Source organism: Passer montanus, unplaced genomic scaffold (assembly GCF_014805655.1).
Source record: "Passer montanus isolate IOZ18808 unplaced genomic scaffold, ASM1480565v1 scaffold12, whole genome shotgun sequence".
Taxonomy (NCBI): Eukaryota; Metazoa; Chordata; class Aves; order Passeriformes; family Passeridae; genus Passer; species Passer montanus.
In genome coordinates, this window is record NW_024358722.1 from 7,050,721 (window position 1) to 7,072,125 (window position 21,405).

A 21,405-nucleotide genomic window follows, 5' to 3' on the forward strand; every position below is an offset into this window, starting at 1 on the left:
GGAGATGCTCCTTCCATTTAGGGCTTCATAACCAAATCTGAGCCTGCTAAAACCAGTTGATATTATACCTCCTGTAGCTGTGATGTACATGTGTGTACACAGAGACACGCACACAATAACACCACATAAGTTATGGCCCTGCTGTAGGCCACACAAGATGACAGAACCATTCTAACAGCTCACCTGTTTATGAATAAACAACAAAAGCATAAAATCACATCAGGAAGCCTCCTACCAAAGATGTGTTTCTCCAACACCTTTACAATAGCTGGTGAATTCCCAAAAGGCCTAACTTGTTAAGAAGCCCCAAACCTAAGCACTGTGCGGCTTCTGGTAAGAAGGGCACTGAGAGTTACTGAGAAATTCAGTCGTGATACCAAAATCTCAGCATAACTCAGAGATGGCAGCTCTATATCTTATTTAAGCACTGAAGAAACAATTTTCTACTTATTCTGAATGTAAAGGTTTTACTTGCTGTAGGTGGTCATTATGTGTGATTCGTCTCTGGCCCTTAACAACACAGGTCTTGCTTGTCATTTCTGTGCCCCAGTCTTCCTGCAGCTTTAGGAGGAACTGCATTTGTTGAATAGTGACATTCTGCACATGGGATGTAATAACCTCATGCAATTGTACAGGCTGGACACCAACTGGGGAAAAGTAGCTCTGCAGAAAAGGACTTAGGGATGCTGGCAGACAAGTGAGCATGAAACAGCACAGCACCCATGCAGGCACCCATGCAGTACTCAAGGCCCTGCTGAATTAGGTAATGCACCACAGCAGACTGAAATTAAGCATTTCTTTCTATTTGGTTCACATCTGGAGTGCTCTCACCAGTTTTGGATTCCCCAGTGATGAAAAGATGATGACAAACTGGAGAAGGATGGATGAAGGGCCACTGAGATGGCTGGGGAGCCATGATATTATGAAGAATTTGAGAGAGAAACGTTAATTCAGCCTTTCCTCTCCAGGCTAAGGAGAGATTCAAATGTCACCTTCAGCTATCTAATGGGTGACTGAAAGAAAGACAGGACCAAACTTTTCTGAGAGGTGCTAGGCTGCAACAGAGTAAGGTTATGGCAAGGAAAATTCTGGTTGAGCAGCTACTAAGAAAAAATTCTTCTCAAGGAGTATGCAGCACCAGAACTTGTGCCCAGACCAATGGCAGAATAGCCATCCTTGAAAATACTCAAGGCTCAGCCAGACAGAGCCCTGAGCTACCTATATCAAATACAAACATTTGAAGCTGACCCCACTGTGAGCAGGAGGTGGGACCAGATGACCTCCATAGCAAAGGTCCTTTCTCACCTGAATTCTTCTGTGATTCTAACGTGCCTCATGACATGTGTGCTAAGATATTAAGAGCACTTAATATATCATCACTGGTGTCTTGTAACAGCAACACTTTCATCAGCTGGAACACTGCCGAGCTGACTCAAATACTGTACATCTTGTCTAAATGCAATTAAAAAAGGCACATGGCAGTTTCTGTGTATCTCAATTAGCCTTGTACCATGCACACTGACATTCAAAATCAGCTGAGATGGGGGTCTGCTCCCCACTCAGTTCAGAGTTTACGTGGAGCTCGACTGGTTCATTGTAAATCTTACTATGGCTCACAAAATAAGGTTCTCCTTCAGAGTCACATTAACCACAGTTCAGATTTTGAGGGATCAGAGCAAAGCTCACACAGGCAAACCTAATGAATCAAACCCTAAAATATTAATGTTCCTGCATAAAGTAGCAAACCTCACACAGAGCTCCACAGATCTGACTCTTATTGCTCTGCTCTTAGTATGACACAGGAGCAACAGGGCAGTGACATCTCTCCACACTGGTATCTAATATTGTAATGCTAAGTGCTAGCTCCTATCACCCCTGGAATCTTGTCTGGGAAGTTCTGCTATAGCATTTACATTCTTATCTTTGTTTAGTCAATGCTGGTAAATAAAAGCATAAACAAATAATCTCCACTGTACAGCTTGGCAGTACTGAGATGCTGCCATTTGTGTTCCAGTTGATTTTTATTTGCAGTCTCTTATGCTGGTGACAATCTTGGAAAGCAGGTGCAGCCTGGTAAGCGAAGCAACTGAAAACTGATGTTTTCATGAGTCTGCCCTTTTTACTCAAATGCTGAGCAGGTGAACACAAGCAAAGGAAGAACTGGGCTAATTATGAAAACATCAAAGCAGTAATTTCTCTGAAACAAGTCAATGTATTTTACCTCATTTCCTCCCTTAGGCCATGCACTAGGAGATACTCAACCGCCTCATATAATTTAAAGAGGCATGTGATCTACACAAACATAGGCACCCTCTTTAATTGCACAAATCTCTCTCTGCACCTTCAGGGGAAGAAGAGAGAGAAATTTCCACAAGGCGATGCAGAGCAGCAGCCTAACCAAAGGGGCTCTGCCCCAGTGCTGGAGAATCCCTCTCTCTGCACAACAGGTAGAAAGAGTGACCAACTCATCTATCTATCCAAAGGCTGAGAACTAGGCAATATGAATTCTCCCCACATAAATCAAAATTAGCACTTCAGACTCTCAGAAGCAAAGAAGTACTAAAGTTTAGTTTATTCCTTACACAGCCAATGGCTATTAAGCGAAGCATTACCCATCCGACTTCCCAAAATACTAGTAATGAGGACTGCCTTAGGCAAATGTTGTATTTGGCAATGCCAGGGAACTGCAAGACTCCAGAGAGTAACCACAAGGTAGAGATGCTCCAGCCTGCTTCTGATTAAGAAGCTCCCAGTTGGTATGCTGTGCCCAATGACTGTCTCCAGTCTATGCCCTTCCAGATGGAAGAAAGGATCGGCTAACTGGTCATAAATCTCCCCACTGAAAGGTGATTAGCTTGAAAATCCCCTGTTGTTCTGTCAGAAGCCACAGAGGAGAGGTGCAAATCCATTAAATTACATCTGGCAGACACACATCTAAGAATACATGGCATTTGGTGATACATGGAAACTACCACGTTATACCTTCAGACAGCTCATACACGAGTATCTCTTTCCAAATTACCATTCTTGCCATCTAATTCTCATTAGACTCACTCAATTGTTCCATTAATGTTGTATTTTTCTTCCCCAGGGATTAACATTGATTTTTTTTGTCTTGAGCACATACAGCAAGGTCATACTGTTTCCTACAGGGTGGATTCATTCAATAAAGAACTACACTATTAAACCCGACTTGATGTTATTGTCAATAGAGCTTAGCTACCACACTGCTATTTAAGAGAATTTCCATGCAACTCTCCTGAGTCCAGCTACATCCATCATTCCACTTCACAACACACTAGACACTTGACAACTCATTAAAAATATATATATAAAAAATAGAAGTCAGGGCTGCATCCCAGGGAAGCCCTATTAACATTCAAACTCCGCCTCTAATTTAAAAAAGAATAAACAGCAAAATAATTACAAAATGCTCCAGGGAATAGAAGTTCTTCAGCAGAAAATCAAAACAGGAAGACAGGACAGCAGGTGGGCTTGTAAAATACTTTTAGCTGGATATTGTGCATTTCAGGTCACAGGTACATTATTAATTCAGTCACTGGTGGGCTGGGCAGCCTGAATAGGCAACCACTAATTTGGGTTTGGTAAAGCCCTACTTTTGGCATGATCCAGTCTGTCCTTCGTAACTCGATCAAGCTCCAGTATCAGAGGGGTCAGATTGCTCTCCCCACATCATGACCTAGAAGGCTGCTTCAGAACCTCTCTGCACGGTGGCTGGGAACCCTCTTCAACCTGCAGCAGCAACTTAGGGCACACAAAGCTGCCTCCTCTGATGCAGCTTTCCCCTCCCCACAGCATTCCCTCTTTGTTCCCATATGGATCTGCAGAGAGCAGATGTATCCCTTCCCAGCCTTTGTTTTACTATCTGGACAAGTCAAGCTCTCTCTTGCCCGTCCCTGATGATCGCAGGCCTTTCATTTCCCTGTGGCTTTCCCCCCCCCACACTCCATCTTTTTCTAGACAGGGATTCTCTCGACTACCTTGGGGAAAACATTAGTAGATTTAAACAGCAGCTCATTGATAAACAAGAGCTTTATAGAAGCATGAGGAAGGACAAGAGGAAAGAAGCAGAAGGAGAAAATATTTTTTAAAAAATGTTAAAAATGCATAATTTTAAATGTTGCAAAGAGCAAACAGGAAATGCATAGTAAGCTCCTGACTCGGGAGTTGAGTTTTCCAAAGGAAGACTTCCTCCCAATTTCTTGGTCCTGGATTGTCTGTTCTGCTGCTTTCAGATAATCCCTTAACACCACTGGAACAAACTTCTGACCTAAGTTCACTTAAGATTTGTAGTGAATTTTACCTTTCTTTGATAAAATAGCAAATGAACAGCATTGAAAAAAGCCATCTGGGGCAAAACAAGGTTGGGTTCATGTCCTGCAGAGATCTACAAGGTGGAGAGAGATGAAAAAGGAAGAAACATCCTATGGAACAGCTAATGGAAGAAAAAAAAAGTGATTTTAACTGTCTCTGAATGGTTAATGCCTTATCCTGGTATTTTTAAAGTAAGCACCAGTCTATGCTTTTTTCTGTCTCTTCTGTTCCTTCTAATTCTTTCCCCTTCTCTCTTATGCACCTATATATCACCATCTGCCTGTTCTCCAAATGTACTGGAGAAATGCAGTGCTTTGAACAGAAAAAAATGTAATGAGAAAAATTGTTCAAGGCATATAGGGACTTAACCCACATCGAGGGAAAACTTATGGGGTGGACTGAAATGTTTAAATGTTCTGTACTATCAGAGCAGTCCAAAAATATCCTGCTGGATATTAGGACTTAGCAAATTCACCCTTGCAGTGTTTTCTTGTGCACTCCATATTAGGTAGACCTAAGAGAGCCCCAGTGTCTGCAGCTCTCAGAGCTGCAGGGCAGAAGACGTCACTGGTCTTCCTTTGGGTGGCTCAAATCTCCTGTTGACTGTCACTATTACTTACTTAAGGAAGGAAAAGGAAAAAAATGGCACTTCATTCAAGGTTGCTCCATTTTTGGAATTGCTTGTAATGACTGTTATTCTAATGTTGCTTCTACCTTTAGGACTGCCATCTCTCCCTTAAAAATTCCAAACCCTTTCTCACGAGGGAAAAACTGCAGACCTGTACTGGCACAAGGATGGTCTGCTTGTACTGAATTTGCAGAGCAGGAGGATACATTCACTGCCAGAGAAAGGAAGCACCCTCCCTCTCCCTCCCCCTGCAAAAAGCTATTTTTTGCAGGCGTTGTCATATCTTATCCCCAGGAAGAGGAGAGGGCTGTGCTAGAAAGTCAGAGTCGCATTTGCTTCTGTTTTACTCTGTCCTTCACAGCACCACTGTAACAATGTGTCCATACAGCTGAGGGCAAGGCACAGCACACAGGCACAGCAGATTCCTCTAATGAAAACAAATCCTTGATAGAGGAAGAACGAGTGTGCAGATCTGCCTTCTAAATCCCACTCCCACCACAATGATGTTTTCACCACTACTTTACAGTTAGGGACATAAGGGTACTCAAAGCTGTAAAGCACATCATTTGTGCTGAACAGTTGCAGTACTTTGTCTAAAATAATTTGTGGTCCAAAATCCCACATGAATAAAATCACCTAGACATATAATTAGAATAAATAAGATTTTACGCTTACAATGTGTCTATCATCTGAAAGTATGTGCTTTTATTAATTAAGCTCCACAAACCCCAGATGAAGTAGATTAGTAGCTTCATCCCTGTTTTACAGAGGTTTAGAGTAAAGTGTGACACATAATCAGAGCTGAAAGTGCAGCAGGGCTGGCCGTGCCAGCGATGGTGAGAGCCAGGGCTCCACCTCCTCTCCAGCCTCTCCACTGAATTGCCTTCAATGGAAAATGACGGAGTTGCAGCTCTTTGCCCTCTGGAAGAGAAAGGCACACCCTGTTGCACAACAGTAGCAAAGCCCCAGCCTGAAGTGCTTTGATAAATACCAGGAAACGGTGCTGTGTTTGGGAAGAGAAACCTGGAGCTCGCTTGCTCTCTTTGCTTGGGGTGCTCTGTGTCTCTGTCTGAGACACCAAGAGATGCCCTCTGCAGCAGCACCTCCCACACAGCCCAGCAGCTCAGCTCCTGGCTCCTCAGGCTTGGAGGATCTGCTCTAGGGAGTGTCTGAAGTACTTTAACATGCACTATTGGTTGGTATATTTCTGTTTCTAGGCATTTTTGCTATAACTCATAAGCCTCACCAACCTAGGATCACACAGACAGAAGGTAATAAAAAACCGTAGTCAGTTTTTTTACATATCTTCAAACCTTAAAATAACTGTCTCCTGAAGCAGGTGCTACATTCTGTTTTACATTTTACATCTGACACCATACAAAAATATTTAAAAGTAATGAACACAAAGTATATGTGTATTAAGGAAAAAAAATCCCAGACCCTTAGAAAGTATTACAAGTAAATCTTCAGTGTTTTTTTGTATGTTAAAGAATAGTTAAAAATTTATTTTGCAGGCATTACCTACTGCAATTCAAGTTCTTACGACAGCAGTTTCTCAAAGATTCCTCTTAAGTAGTAGCTGTGATAATGAAAACTATTTTTCAGTGTCACAAAAGTAGTACAACTGTCCAATTCCTCAAAATTGCCCAGTTCTTAACTCTGCTTACTACCTTTGCCTAAACAGGAGCAAGGGGAGCAGCAGGAAGAAGTCTCTCATGAACAGACAAAAACAGGTCGTTCACTGTGTCTCTCCAGACACAATTATCCACCTAATTACACTTAGGACAAATGCACAGTTGTCCTAGCTACCGGGGGATACAATTTAATTGTCATGTACAATTCTCTGTACACAAATATAAAAAACTGAGCAAGAAATGTCACTAGAAAATGGAAACAGACCACAGCATACCTACCTACAAAATAGGCAACAAATTGGGTAAACTACAGATACAAAACAGCTCCTTAGAAGATAAATAACTCCATGAATGTGAAAACTAAGCTCTTTCGTTCTCATATTTAATCATAGAATGCATTCTAATTTCAGTATTCAAGGTAAGAATTGTTTAATTAGCATTCTAGCTACCTTACAATACATACAGACCTTGGTATGATGGAGCCATGATAATTTACCCATGCAGAGAATCTGCCCTGTGATTTATACCATTACTGCATGGCAGCATGAAACAAATCCCCAAGGAAGTAACACATGTCATCCTTGAAAATATTAAGCAATCAAGCCATGTTTTATTACATGAATGGATGCCTTGCAAACAAGGATGCATGCACCATACTGTGAGGTAAAATTAAATAAATGAACAGAAATAATTCATTTCCATGTACTAATCAGTAGAAACTGTAGCCTTCAAATTACCCTGATGCTACCAAATGCGAGTCTGGAGACAATAGGTTGACTCTTCTATTAAAATGAACATGAAATTGCATCCTAAGTACACAATGAAGGCCAAATTAAACAGTCCAAGACTTTTGCAAAATCTTTTTCTTTTTATTCAGCCCTTGCACCCCATTGAACAATTAAGAGCAGAAAATTTAAATAAAGCATCATATAGAGTTTTTAAACACTCAAATCTAATCAAGAGCAATGCACTTGAGCAAAAGGAACATAATCTATAAAGAAAATCTGTTCTCAATCAAGCTCTTCAGCTTCTAGCATTACCAGTAGAGCAAGATTTGTGTTCTGCCAGCTAAAAGGATGTCTCTGGCAAGGAAAATGAAGTGTGTGTATATATATCTATCTAGCAAAGACTAGAACTGCACGCTTGCTGCCTGCGTTGTGCTCACAAACTGGGACACTGACATCTCTGCAAGGACCTGAGACAGGTGTTACACTGCTTACTGTTATTATATATCACCATTTATCACAGATGCTGACCATTCAGAAAATAAAATCCAGCCCCTGCAGGCATGAGAAGATAGAAGCAGAGCTTTGATAAAAAAATCAGGTTAATAGAAACCAGCTGAAATAGAACGCTATTTCTAGTATTTCTATGAAAATGTATATAGATATAATTATATGAATAAAAGACTAAGGGGTGGAGAGGGTTTTTTTAAACATTGAATCTAAAACACTGCCTTCGAAGCTAAGCTATTTTTCTGTAAATCCATTATTTGCTCTAGCCTGCTCATCTTAAAAAGAACAGTAAGTTCAGAGAGAGGTAACAGCAATAATGAAAGGAATGGAACTGGTTCAGTGACAGATACCTGCAAAATCAGTGGGAAGGGGATGAATAAGAATCAGCAGTAAGGTGTTTCTTCTAAAGTGAGAATAATGTGCATCAGTGCAGCTAAGAAGAGCTGCATCAAAAGCATAGAGAATCTGGCAGTTCTTTGCACAGCAGAAAAGAGACCTGTGGTGTAGCAGTTCGTTTGGGGGAGGGGGGCTCCCCAAGAGTCCCCGGAGAGCCCCCTAAGCTGTGAGGTGGCTGGCAGCAGCAGGAAGGCAAGGAGACTTGACACAGCTTCTGAGGATGCTGATTAGATGAGGGTTTATTGGGGTCCCACCGCTGGAAGCAACATGGTTACTGAGGGGGAAGGGGAGGGAGGGGGAGAGAAGGAGAGCCTAGGGGAGGGAAGGGCCAAGAGAGGGACTGGTCTGCCTCGAACAGCTTAACAGGGAGATTCAAAGTGGGCACGGAATCAGACTTGGGCCAATGAGATCACAGATACATGAGACTTCAGGGGAGGAACACAGGAATAAATTGTACATTTTGGCGGGGTGAGACAGAGCATACAATTTAACTAAAATGCAACACTACACTGCGGGTCTCCTTGCCAAAGGGTATTGTGGATGATGAAAGCTCTAACATAGGCTCAAGACAAGCTCATGAAGGAAAAATCCACTGGGAATTACTATGCAAGTACAATCCACCTCTACTTTGGGCTGTTCCCAAGCTAAGTCCTAACCTTAGAAGTACCACATATGCCTGCTCTGGCCTCATTCTTTCCTAGGCACTTCTTTGCTGCTGGTGGTGAGAAGGAGTAGTTGAACCTCTGGCCTGAAATGATACAGTCATGCCAATGTTATGCTTAGTATCTACTTGCAGAAAAAAATCCTGGTAATAGTTTCAGATTCACTTTGGGGACGGGGGTGATGGCTGGGTGAAACACAGCTTTGCAGAAAAGGACTTGGCGAACAAGCAGCTGGCCATGGGCCAGCAATGTGCACTTGCAGCAAAGGCAGCTCACAGTACCCTGGGCTGCATTGGAAGAGTGTTGCCAAAAGGTTGAGGGAGTTCCTCCTGCACCTCCACTCAGCACTGCACCGGTGAAGCCACACCCAGAGTCCTGTGTCCAGTTCTGGGCTCTCCAGTACAAGACGTGGGCATACTGGAGAGAGTCCAGGCAAAAGGGCATTGAGATCAGCAAGGAACTGGAGCATCTGTCATACAAGGAGAAGCTGAGAGCTGGGACTGTTTGGCCTTGTAGAAGAGAGGGGAGACCTTATCAGTACAGTTAAATATCTGATAGTAAAGTGAAAAGTGAAGCCTCTTAGAATTACCAGGGATATCCCATGACTGAAAGGGCACAAACTGAAAGAAGAGAAATTCCATTTAAACATTACTCAAAGGTTTGTTTACTGTAAGGGTGATAAAACACTGGCAGAGATTGCACAGATGTTGCCCCATCCTTGCAGCAACTTGCCCAGCTGGACATGGTTCTGGTAACCTGCTCTAGCTGAACCTGTTAAGGAGGGAGTTGGACTACAAGATCTCTCAAGATCTCTTCCAACCTCAACCATTCTGTGATTCTAGGATGTGGGTAATATGTCCCCAGCTGCATTTACCACAAAGAACTGCTCCCGGACAATAACCAGGTCTTCCTGTGGCAAGGCCACAATGTACACTAATCTTGGAAAATGATGGTCACTAAACAGCCTACAGTCAATTTGTCAGCCCAGCTTAGGTGACTTAAACCCAGCTTGTTTTTCCAACTTCAGCTGGAGAGTACTCTGTGACTGTGAACTCTTCCTGCATGGCTGCCAATCTTAGGTTTTGTGGTGCAAATGACAGCCAAAGAACAACTCTCATGATTAGCACAACCTCTGTTAGCTCTGTATTCTCTTTGATTTCATTACGGAGCAAATCAGATGTGATCACAAGATTGTGTTTTCCACCCATTCATGTGATCACAACAGACTACATTAGGAACAAAACCCAATATATAGCAGCTTTGTTTTGCTATCAAGGATAGGGATGAGGTAGTGCAGACAGTTACACCACATTCTGATACCAACCTTATTGCCCTTGCCCCAACCTTCAAGAGAAATAAGAAATCGTTACAGTTTTCCACTGCATTCAGTAATATCCAAATATGAGTCAAGCAATTTTTTTGTTTTGTTTTGATGGTATTTTTTATTGTTTTCATTAAATCCAGCACAGTGATAGAGATGAGGGTGCCCATTTCCTTCCCTTTAAAATCAATGATTCTTTCTCTTCTTCCCTGAGCTAAAACGTGTTGAGAATTGCTGTGACTTGACAAAGTGCTATGCGACATGCACGCTGGGCAGGAGTCTTCCAAATATTTCAGTACGTGTTTAGTTTAACTTGCAATATCACATACAGAGCTTTCGGACTCAAATCCAAGATGATGGCATTGATTTTCTCCTCCTCTGAATCCAAAGTGAGAATGGTACTGAATGCACGATGGCTGGGAACTAACAAATTTCAGTGTCTTTCTCTAGTTACAGACAGGTAGGTGGATTTGTGTATTGCTTTAAAAGGAGATGTCATCTGCCCCAGCTTATGTTATATTTTCTGACTTGGTTGGCCACATGTCAGTTTTGTTACCACCATCCCAAAGCTGTGTATTGCATGATGTTATATAACCAAATTTGGAACATACTGAAGAAAGCCATGGTTATTTGGTTGTAGAAATGTGCTGTCACAGGTCACAGTGTAAGAGAAGGAGATATGGACTAAGCCCTTGTTTTCAGACCAGCAAAGACACCTGCTCACTAGAAACTTCATCAGCCCCCGGAGGGAGAAATGCTCTATGACCCTTGCAAGCAGGCCCCAGAAGAAGCCAGTGAAAGGGAAGAAGGAAACAGAGGAGTTCTGATAAAGGAAGGGATGACAGAAATTTGAGATGGCATCAGGAGCAATGTGGAAAAAGAACCCTAGCAAGTTGTATTTATTAAAGAAACTATGGTCTCACAGGATGTACAAGCTAAGTGCTTCTGGCAGCAAACAGCTATCTAACCAAAGGAGTAGGTTCTTACCTCACCAGGACTGTGTTTCAAATAGCCCTGAAAGCTTGTTCTGTGTGTCTTTTTCAAATGAAAACAAAATTCCTCAAAAAATATACTTCCTTAGATTAGGTATTAGCCAGTAGTACTTTGTAAAAGCCAAAGGGGGATTCCTGATACAGACTTAAGGATCCTGTGACATCACTCAGAAACTGCAAGTGTTACAGGAAGCAGCACAGCTGCTGTGTGTGGTATTTTTGAAGTGCTTTTGGTTTCCCAACCACAGCATTGGACATAAAGTGCCAAAGGCCCCTGGGACAAAGCAGAGCATGGCACCCACCCCCTGGGACACTCTTGGCACTGCAGTGCTGCTCTGTGGTGCTGCTCTGCCATGCTGCAGTGTGCTTTCTATGGAAAGCATGCTGATTTGACTGCTATTGTAAACACAGTCACAGCAAAACACAGCCATTTTCAGCTGCACAGAGACAGCTTGTGTGTATTATGGTGGTGACTCTACCCTGGGTAAGGGTGAACTTACTGACACCCAACGGACTCATTCATTGCTAGATCTGTGCCCTTCATTTAAAGCCAGCAACACTCTTCAGGTTGGAATTTTCCAAATATAGCTTCGACAACCCAGTTCCAAGACCCAGGGGAAGAGACATGACTACTTTGCTAATTGATGCTGGTACACCAGGGAGGCTCGGCACTGTCTACAGCAGAATTCTTCCTTAAAGTGGACTAGGTCAGTTGGATGGCAATTGTACCAAGTCAAACAGTAATTCTCACAACCAGATCCTCTTCCTCCAAATTATCACATATCCACAACAGCACTACTAGAGTGAGAAAGCAATGTATTCAAACTGGGGGGACCAGCACAGAAACATGTGTGAATTCAATTACATCTGCCTGTGTACATGTTTTGCATCATTTCAAGCCCCTTGGAACTGGCTCATAATCTAGTTTGCCCTCTTGCATAATCCAAGACATATATTTCTCTCTGGTAGGGGACTGAACATACTGTGCTCAAGAACTTGTATTTTTAATAGAAGTACAGCTAGTACTTGGCTAATACATACATTTCAGAAAGACATTCAGTTTTCTTCTGATGGCCTTGAGGAGATTCAGAATTTACCACTTGTCACATTACATCCTCAATTGCATAAACCCAGTCTTAAGTTCTCCATGGGGACAGTGTCTCATTCAGTACACAGGACAAAATCACTTAGCTAGAAGACATTCAATATTTTATTTTCGCCCTTTTTATTTGATGTATAGCCCTAAAAGCCTTGTTTACTGCACATTATTCCAGCTCTATTCTGAAGGCAGAATGATTAATTTCTTTACAGACTTTTCTATACTGCTCATCAGATGCTTGTAACTTGTTATGTGCAATTTCCTAGCTTTTGGAAAAGCACATAAAGGAATGCCATTATGTGGCACCACAGAACTACTGCCATGATTCATATCAGCAGGGAGAGACCAGACCTTTGCTATCTTAGCTAACAGGTGTGAACCACAGTCTGCCAGCAGGGCCAAGTAAAGGAGGTGAGGTACATCTTAAGCAAGTGATTTTCACTGATATTTGCTGGCACCAGGAAAGGAAGATTCAGAATCTTAAGGAGATTGAAGGACATGGAAAGGAAGCACTCTTACAGGTTCCTGCTCCTTTGTCATTCTCCTAAGACTGACCCCTTTAATTCACTTTTTCCAGCATGCCCACCCCTCCATCCAGTGTCTTCTTATCTATCTAGTCTTATCTGGCATTATCTATCTTACCCTGTTTTCTATCTATCTCTATTTCTCTCACTTTTTCAGTTTATTTCCTCTTACCTATTTGCTTACAGACTGAGTCTCTGTCCCCAAATTTCTCATCTTTTCAGCTCTTTTTTAGCTCTTCTAAATTTTACATCTATCCGCTGACTAAAACATCATCACAGAATACTCTGAACTGGAAGGGACCCACAAGCATCATTGAGACCGTCTCTTGGTCTCACATCCGCTGACTAAAACATCATCACAGAGAACTGGAAGGGACCCACAAGCATCATTGAAACCGTCTCTTGGTCTCACACAAGACAGCCCCAAGAGTCACACCATGCGTCTGAGAGCACTGTCCAATTGCTTCCTGAACTCTGGCAGGCTCAGTGCTGTGACCACTTGACTGGGATGCCATTCCAGGGCCCAACCATCCCTCTGTGTGAAGAATCTTTACCTTATATCCAACCTAACCCTCCCTGACACAACTTCAAGCCATTCCCTCAGGTCCTGTCACTGATTACCACAGGGAGAGATCAGTGGCTGTCCCTCCTCTTCCCCTCATGAGGAAGTTCTAACTGCAATGAGGTCTGTCCCCAGCCTCCTCTTCTCCAAGCTGAACAGACCAAGTGACCTCAGCTGCTCCTCATATGGCTTCCCTTCAAGACCCTTCAGTGTTTTGGTTGCCCTCCTTTGGACACTCTCTTAATAGTTTAATGTCCTTCTTGCACTGTGGCACCCCAAAGTGCCCCCAGCACTGGAGATGAGGCCGCCCCGGTGCAGAGCAGAGCAGGACAATCCCCTCCCTTGCCTGGCTGTGATGCTGTGCCTGGACAGTCCTGGATGTCCTCCCAGGACAGGGATGGCCCTCCTGGCTGCCAGGGCCCTGCTGACTCATTCACCTTGTCACTGACCAGGACCCCCAGGTCCCTTTCTGTGAAGCAGCTTTGCAGCCTCTTGTGCCCCATGCTATACATGCACCCAGGATGGCCTCAGGACAGGCACCCTCACCCTGGCTGTGACCAACAACTGCACTGTCTTTCAGGTGTTTTTCAATACCTTCCGGAATAATGTCTGTAATTTTAACAGTCACTGAAGCAAGACTGACAGGCCTGTAGTTGCAAGAGTCATTCTCTTGCCCTTCTTGAAAATTAGTGGAGTTTGAGGGGAATAAGCATTCACAGACTCCTTAAAACTTTCAGAAATGCTTACTTACTAAGAATATATGTGTTTTTTAAAGGTTACACTTGGATAACCTAGGAAAGATTATGGTAAAAAGCACTTTCATATGTTACACATTCCTGACAAAACCTGCAGATAACAAGGCCCCATAGAGAAGATATTGCAGAAGCTTTTAAGGTCTCTTCTTTAGCCTGCTTTTCACAAACAGAAAAACTATACTGGAATGACATTTTCTGAAGTAAACTGGGCCAGAAAATCTGAGATGTGCACCTTGGAAACTTTTATTCCAAGTTACTGTAGTTTCAGAAAATTGCAAGCAACTGAAACGTGAAGACCCGGAATGTGGTTATGTCCATAAAATACGACAAAAATGAGAGCTACTAGTATCATGTTGGCATCTAATTTGATGGCTTCTCTGGTATAGGCAACTTCTCTTAAATTATGACAGAGCAAAGAATATCATTCCATCTAGCTAGGTTTTTACTGAATGAATTTGTGAAGGCTGTATCACAGCAACAAAGTAATATTATTGCCCCATATAAGCCTGACATGTGCACGGCAGACTTGTAACGTTCTCCTCACATGCACCAGCTATCATCTGCTATTTTTGTACTGAACATTAATTATTACCAACTATCTTGCCCTTTGCCTGTAGGTTCTACTATTTTTGCTAACTGTAACTTCACTTAACATTTGATCTCTTGTACACTGAAACCCCTTCAGTTTTGGAGTTGCCAGCAAACCTCACCAGGACCAAATTTATGCCAGGAGATACAAATATGCTAGCAAAGACACTAAGCAGTCACATGGATATAGAATTCCTGTAAAAATTAAGTTAGTCAAGATAAAACTTCTAAAATTACTGAGAGACCTGGTAAGAGCTACAGTTAACAAGACACACCATTGATGAAATATGATTAACTACTCTGATTTCACAGGAGAACTGCTTTTGGTCTTCCACAAAGCTCCCTGTATAATTATTATTGTTATTAAGCTCTAGGCCCAATGTCTGGAAAACAGTTTGTTTTGGGCTTGGCGCCACAGAGAAACAATACTTGCTGGGTAGGAGTGTTACCAAAAAAAACCCCACAAGTGTGGAGTCCCTGCCCCTACAAAAGGCTGGAACTAAGCTGCAGCTTACAACAGTAACAGATTCATTTTATTGTAAACTCACAGTTTATCTTGATTTTAGCAGACACAAGAAACTAGCCCAAGTTTTACATCCCCATATCTATCTATCTATCTTTAATGATTTAGTTCCAATCTTTCAAACATCAGTGTATTGCTTAGTTAAAATGCATAACAGTTAGCAGGAAAAGCAGCAAAGACAAAGCAGTGAACTGACTTCCAAAAGTATCAGCCTTTGTCAATTAAAATATTCACTTTTGACACAAGTCCTAATTAGTTAAAAAAAAATTCAATCCAGTCTTAAAATAGAAGTTCAAACTACCCAATTTATTCTTGGAATGGTCACTTGCTCTCAGGATTAGGAAGACAATGGCATCCAGAGCAAGCATAAGCCCTCTCCCCTCTTATTACTGTTAATCAGGAACACAAATACTATAATGGAGCTGAGCCCCTGCAAACTCACCAGGCTGTGCATAATTTCCACTCCAGCTGGATTCACGGTGAGCGCTTCATCATACAATTGCTTAGCCTCCTCCAAATTGCCTTTCATCTCTGCAAGCCTCCCACGCATGTACAGTACAGCATGAGATGTGGGGAAAAGACTAGCTGCCTCCTGGGTACAAAAGCTTGCTTCTTTGAGATGCTGCTGTTCCAGGAAGAGTTCAGCTGAAGGAAAAACAAAACACCAAGCCATAAAAATAAAGCAAAGAACACCCTGCCATTAGATGAAATGAAGCAGAGACCTTTCTTCATATTAATTATATATCATCTGACTTAAGCATATTAAAACATGAGGCCATGATCCTGCACAATCTCCTGCACAATGCTTAGTGCTTATTATCATTACTGGATTCACTGAATGTATATTTTCCTAATGCTAAGGGATATATACAGATGTTCATGGACACCTTTGGGTGGTGCCCTGACAAAGGCCTTAAGGATTCCTCCATTGGGAAGGTAAACAGTGCTGAACTGGGCCCTAAGGAAGCAGGGCTAATGGAGTCATCACAGGTATTTCCAAATAATCTTGGGGAGAAAAAAGAACAGAGTAAGCCATCACTGTCTACTGAGAACTTCAAAAATGTCAGAGTAATAGGACATGTCTGAGATGGACACTGGATACCTTACTTAGGAGAGTACTTTCCCATTTAAAAAGATGATGAGAAGTATTTTTTCTCTTCTTATTTGGCAAGTTTGTGAGACAATTGTCTCTTAATATTTCAGAGACCTAATATCAAATGGCTCTTATATTACAGACTTATTTATATTGTGTATTCATTATTTATATTGTGTATTCACCCATTTACATCCTCATATATTACAGAAAAACAGAATACAGTTCTTAGAAGAGACTGCTCATTTACTTTCTTGCACTATCAGCAACATCTTAGTGGTTTTCTTAGAAAAAATATGTAACAGGCATATTTATGTGTTTTGAATGTCAACTTGTTAATAAAATAATGTGTCATGATAAATTTCATAACATATCTCATGGTTGAACTTTAACATTTCTCAATATTTGGACTAGATTACTGTGGTGTTGGACTGGATAATTACTGTAGGTCCCTTCCAACTGAAATATTCTAATTCTTTCAAAAGGTCACAAAGTGATACTCAGTTTTCACTGCCACATGTAACTGAAAAGGGAAACTGTTTTTATACATATACATATACACACACATGTAAGCATGTATGTAGACAAAATAATTCTCTTCATACAGGCAGACTTTGCTCTTTGGTGCATAACCCGTGGTCTACATGCTCTCACTGCAAAAACTCAGTGTCTCTCTCTTATTTATTTATTTTTTAACTGATGTCATGCAGTAAGTATTGACAGTTCAAGAGTCCAATTCAAAATTACTAATCCAGGCTCCAGATTTAGAATAACAATTCTGAAATTAGACACAACCTTAAATGTCCTGACTTTTTAAGGTAGTGAATATTCTTAGGAAGCTGCTGTGAGGGGGGAAATTAGAGTGAAAATTCCTCCTGAATATCTTTGAAACTGCAATTTTGAAACACTGGGAGACCCAGATGACTGTGGGGACTTGGCATGGTGACGTGGAACTTGCTAGAGGTGAGCAGAGAAGCATCTCAAAGGCAGTCCCCTGCCTGACCACGGAAAGGCTCCACCTTGGCCTATCTGACATGAGAATGGGATCATAAATGGCATTTTTACTGGCACACCAAAAATTATTCTGTAGTGAAGTGACAGTATGGCTGAACATCCTTCCACTTCTGAGGTGACCCTTCTAGAAGAAGGGTGAGACACTGTCAAGAAAATGCTTGAATATTTCTCAGCCACCCCTAGGTTGTGGTACAAGATAAATGTCATTCTCCAAGGTTGTCAACATGAGCAAAATATTAGTTCCTTCAGAAGAGTTATACTCTTTCAGAATGACTCATATGCATTTCTTCCTGGTTAATCATAAAATCTCTGCATGCATCCCTTCCCTTGGCTCCAAGAGGCTGCAGCTATCTATAATAACAGAAGGCAAGGCCATGTACCTTGTCAAGCTGAATATGTGCACAGCCTTATGCAAAAATTGGTGGGAGGACAGTATTTTCCTTGCACTTCCAAGGAACAGAGAGTTTTCCTGCCAAGTGCTGCACAGCAGCTGACGCCATGCATGCGGCATTAATGAGCCTGGGGATGTGCAAAGTGACACTTCACAGCCTGAAGATGAACACTCCATCCCCAAAGTTTGCACAAACTTAGCAGCACAAAAGAAGGGGTTAAATCCTGGCACTGTTTGAAGTCAGCAGAACTTCTGGATACTGCCATACTTAAAGCTCTGTTAGCAACTAAGAGCCTCATGTGACTTGTTTCATTTCAGAACAGAACTGGGAGCAAGTGGGTTTAGATGTGAAATCATGCACGGCCAGTGCTTCAATGCATGCAAAACAGAGAGCACTTATTCTTTCAATGGTGCCTGTAAATCTTCTTCAGTAATAACAATTATTTAGAGGAAGTACAGCAACACAGAATCTAAATAAGAACTACAAATTGTATTTTATGCTATGGTAATGTAGCATATTAAAGTTCCGTCCGTTACTTTGAAGGCTCAATAGTCAATAAAAATGATTTAATGGTGTGGGAGTCCTAATTTGCATAAAAAAGAATGAGAGGGGTGCCTTTTGGTTACAGAAGGAAAAGAGTGCTAACATTTTTAGCTACCCAGCTAAAAATAGACATTAAAGGACATCATTTAGGTCTGCATTAAAATGTGTTTTCTGTAAACTCATTTTTCACTTCTATTACACACTCATTTTATTTAGAGATTAACAAGATATGCTTATGTAACATGCAATAAAAACACAGCTAGAGGCAGAAATCAAACTCAAAAAACAAGGACCTATTAAATTTACCACGCTAAAACCCTCAGTGGTACTGAAAGTAGTGAGACACCTGCTTTCATGTTAGCTGGATTAGCAGATTCCTGACCATTGGATTAATCAGCCTGTCTCCTTATATAACCTAATTTTCTGTAAATAACATCTAACCAAATTTGCAGCCCTTGTGAGGAAGTTCTGTTATAGAGACTTGGCATCCAATTCCACTTCAAAGCAGAGAATACCTTCTCATGCTGACACAGAGATCTAGTATCTGTAATCCTTATCATGTGAAAGGGTCAATGCTTCAGGGAAACCATTTATGAACCTCTCATTATTGTACTAGATTGTTCTTGGTACTGACTCTCTCCAGAGCTTTTAATCTAAAACCAAGCTTCCTTGCTCTCTCTCATTTAACACCATCTCCATAAAAACTTCAATAAATTTACATTCTGTTTTGACCTAAAAGCTCTCTGAATACTACTGAGCAGAGAGAGATGATGATCCTGCATGTATCACTCTTCTATCAGTCTCTCTGGAGTAACAATCAAAACTCTGAGTGTGAATGACATTAGGGACTATTTCGGCACTCTTACCTACAGGAAAGAGACAGTGCTTGGCATGGATGGGCCAAGACAGGTTGAACCTCTCCTTGCAGTCAGTTCTTGAAGCCTGTGCCTGCACTGAGACCAAGGTTCAGCCTAGCACAGTTCATTCCTTTCTCAGATCCACTTTTTGCTTCCCATTTGTGCTCTCTTGCAATACTGTCCAAACTATTCTGCTGTTCTTCCAAACAACTGCTGTCTTGTGGCTATAGCCTCTTCTACCTGGACTTGCAGCTAGACTGATGCCCCTGTTTTAATGCTGGGCCCAGTCCCTGAGAGAAGCACACCTCTGCACTGAGATTATTATTAATTTCTATTACAAGCTCCTAGTTCTTTCAGCTATTTCTGCTAGCATTTAAACTCATCTACAGTGATGATCCTTAATCAAGTGAAATTGCCAGAAGCATATAATCTACTTGCTCTCCAAAGACCCTAAAAAATGCACAGACCAAGAGCAATTCCCAGAACACTGACAAAGCTGGGTGCCGTACAGTCAGCCCCTTTATTTCGTCCAAGATAAAATTATTTGCAGAGTTCTGTTAGGGAGTCCATCAAGGGTGTAACAACAGCATAATCCAGTCATGTCTGCATTGCACTGTTGTCTGAGAAACAGCGTTGTTCAACATCACCTTAAACACTGACTCTATTCCCCATTTCAAAGCAGTGTCGAGTGATAGTGCTTGTCACTGCAGTAACAATTTTAATTCCAGCCTAAAGAAATCAAACAGATTTGAAATATTTTTCTGCAATGGGAACAATGCAAGACTTCCACATCCACAGAGATGCTCCACATCCCTTGGTTGTGTGTGCCTGATGCACCTAAAGCACTCTACTCTCATCTACCCCAAAAATGTTACTGCATAGTGACATGGCCAGGGTAACAGCCAAATGCCCATCAGGATGGTACAGTGCAGAGCAGCCCTTCACACTCAAGAAGGTGAGAGCATCTGTGAGGGTGTTGGAAAGTGATTTCTGTTGCACATCATCTGCATTCAGGAGTTATTAATGCTTGTTACTGCAGGAGCCCGTAGCCAGCTGGAAAGACCCACTCTGAGACAGCTCTGCCATCAGCAGTGACTACCGAGCTATTACCATGACAAAGGGTTCCCCCACTGCCTTTCCTTGCTGGCAGGTGAGGTTTAGTCATTGTTCCATGCTATGACACCACCCTACATGCAGTAGCTTGACAATTCGTGGCAGATTAGACAGAAGATTCCTCCAGGCATATCCTGACTACAGTAATTTCATTTGATGCAAACATTTGATACAGAAATCAAGTACAGAAACTGCTGCTTGTTCCCATACACCTGAGCTCAGCCACTTGCTCTTTTGAATGAGGCAACAGATTTACACCCTCTCTTTGCATGCAAACTGAATTCCAGGCACTGGCTTCAAATTCCCAAGCTTCAGGTCTCACAGGGCCTGAAATGACCACCAAGCTTTTTTATTTACAAATGCAGCATTAGAGTGAAAAGTTTTTGGAAGCAGCACCCAAGTGCCACAAGCTACCTCCTATACTACAAGGTGCAGTCAAAACATGACTAACAGCCCTATTTTCTGTCTCTGGTATGAACAAATGTCCTACCTCCTTCTTCATGACTGTGTACGTTTTATCACTTGTCCAAACTTACTAAGCAGCTGAGGAAATGTTACTTTTCAGTACCCTGAGTCATTCTCTGGCAGTCCAACAAGTTTCTCTCCATCTCTTGGCAAATTTTCTACAGACTGCTAAATAAAAGGCATTGGTAGCTGCTGTCTGTTTCCATCACAAGTGAGTGTTCAAGACACATGTGAATGTTTGCATGTCCCAGATTTTGAGAAAAGGTACGTGCTCTTTGAAGACTGTCCATGCCTAAGAATTACCAGTCCACAAAGTTTCACATCCTGCTCCAGCAATGAGAAACATCCAGAAGGCTCAGGAATGGAGAAGGCAATCCCAAATGCCTGACTGACATAAGGCTGCAAGAATCCTTTTGACTTTTTAAATTTATTGTTGACAGAAAATAAATCAAACTGAAAAGTGTAGAACAAAACTTATTAATCCCTCTTGAGAATGTTCAGATGAAGAGAAATGAGGAATTTGGGGATCTTTAGTCTCTACCACAAGTCTAGAACAGACCTTGCTAAAACAGGAGTCTCAGCAGAACTACTGCTGGCTTCTTAACTTCATTTTGAAGGGGACAAAACCAGCTCACTTCACCATTTCTATCACCAGCTGAAGTGCTCCTAATGCC

At 41.8% G+C, this 21,405-nt stretch overlaps 1 protein-coding gene across 4 annotated transcripts in view; it reads right to left on the reverse strand.

Moving 5' to 3' along the window:
• The window catches only part of TTC7A (tetratricopeptide repeat domain 7A), a 240,570-nt gene that overhangs the window by 21,644 nt on the left and 197,521 nt on the right, over positions 1–21,405 (reverse strand). For all 4 annotated transcript variants that reach the window (XM_039697785.1, XM_039697786.1, XM_039697788.1 and 1 more), the window contains one exon: positions 15,697–15,899. In XM_039697785.1, coding sequence (XP_039553719.1) covers positions 15,697–15,899 — 203 coding nt within the window. The remainder of the gene's footprint in view (positions 1–15,696; positions 15,900–21,405) is intronic.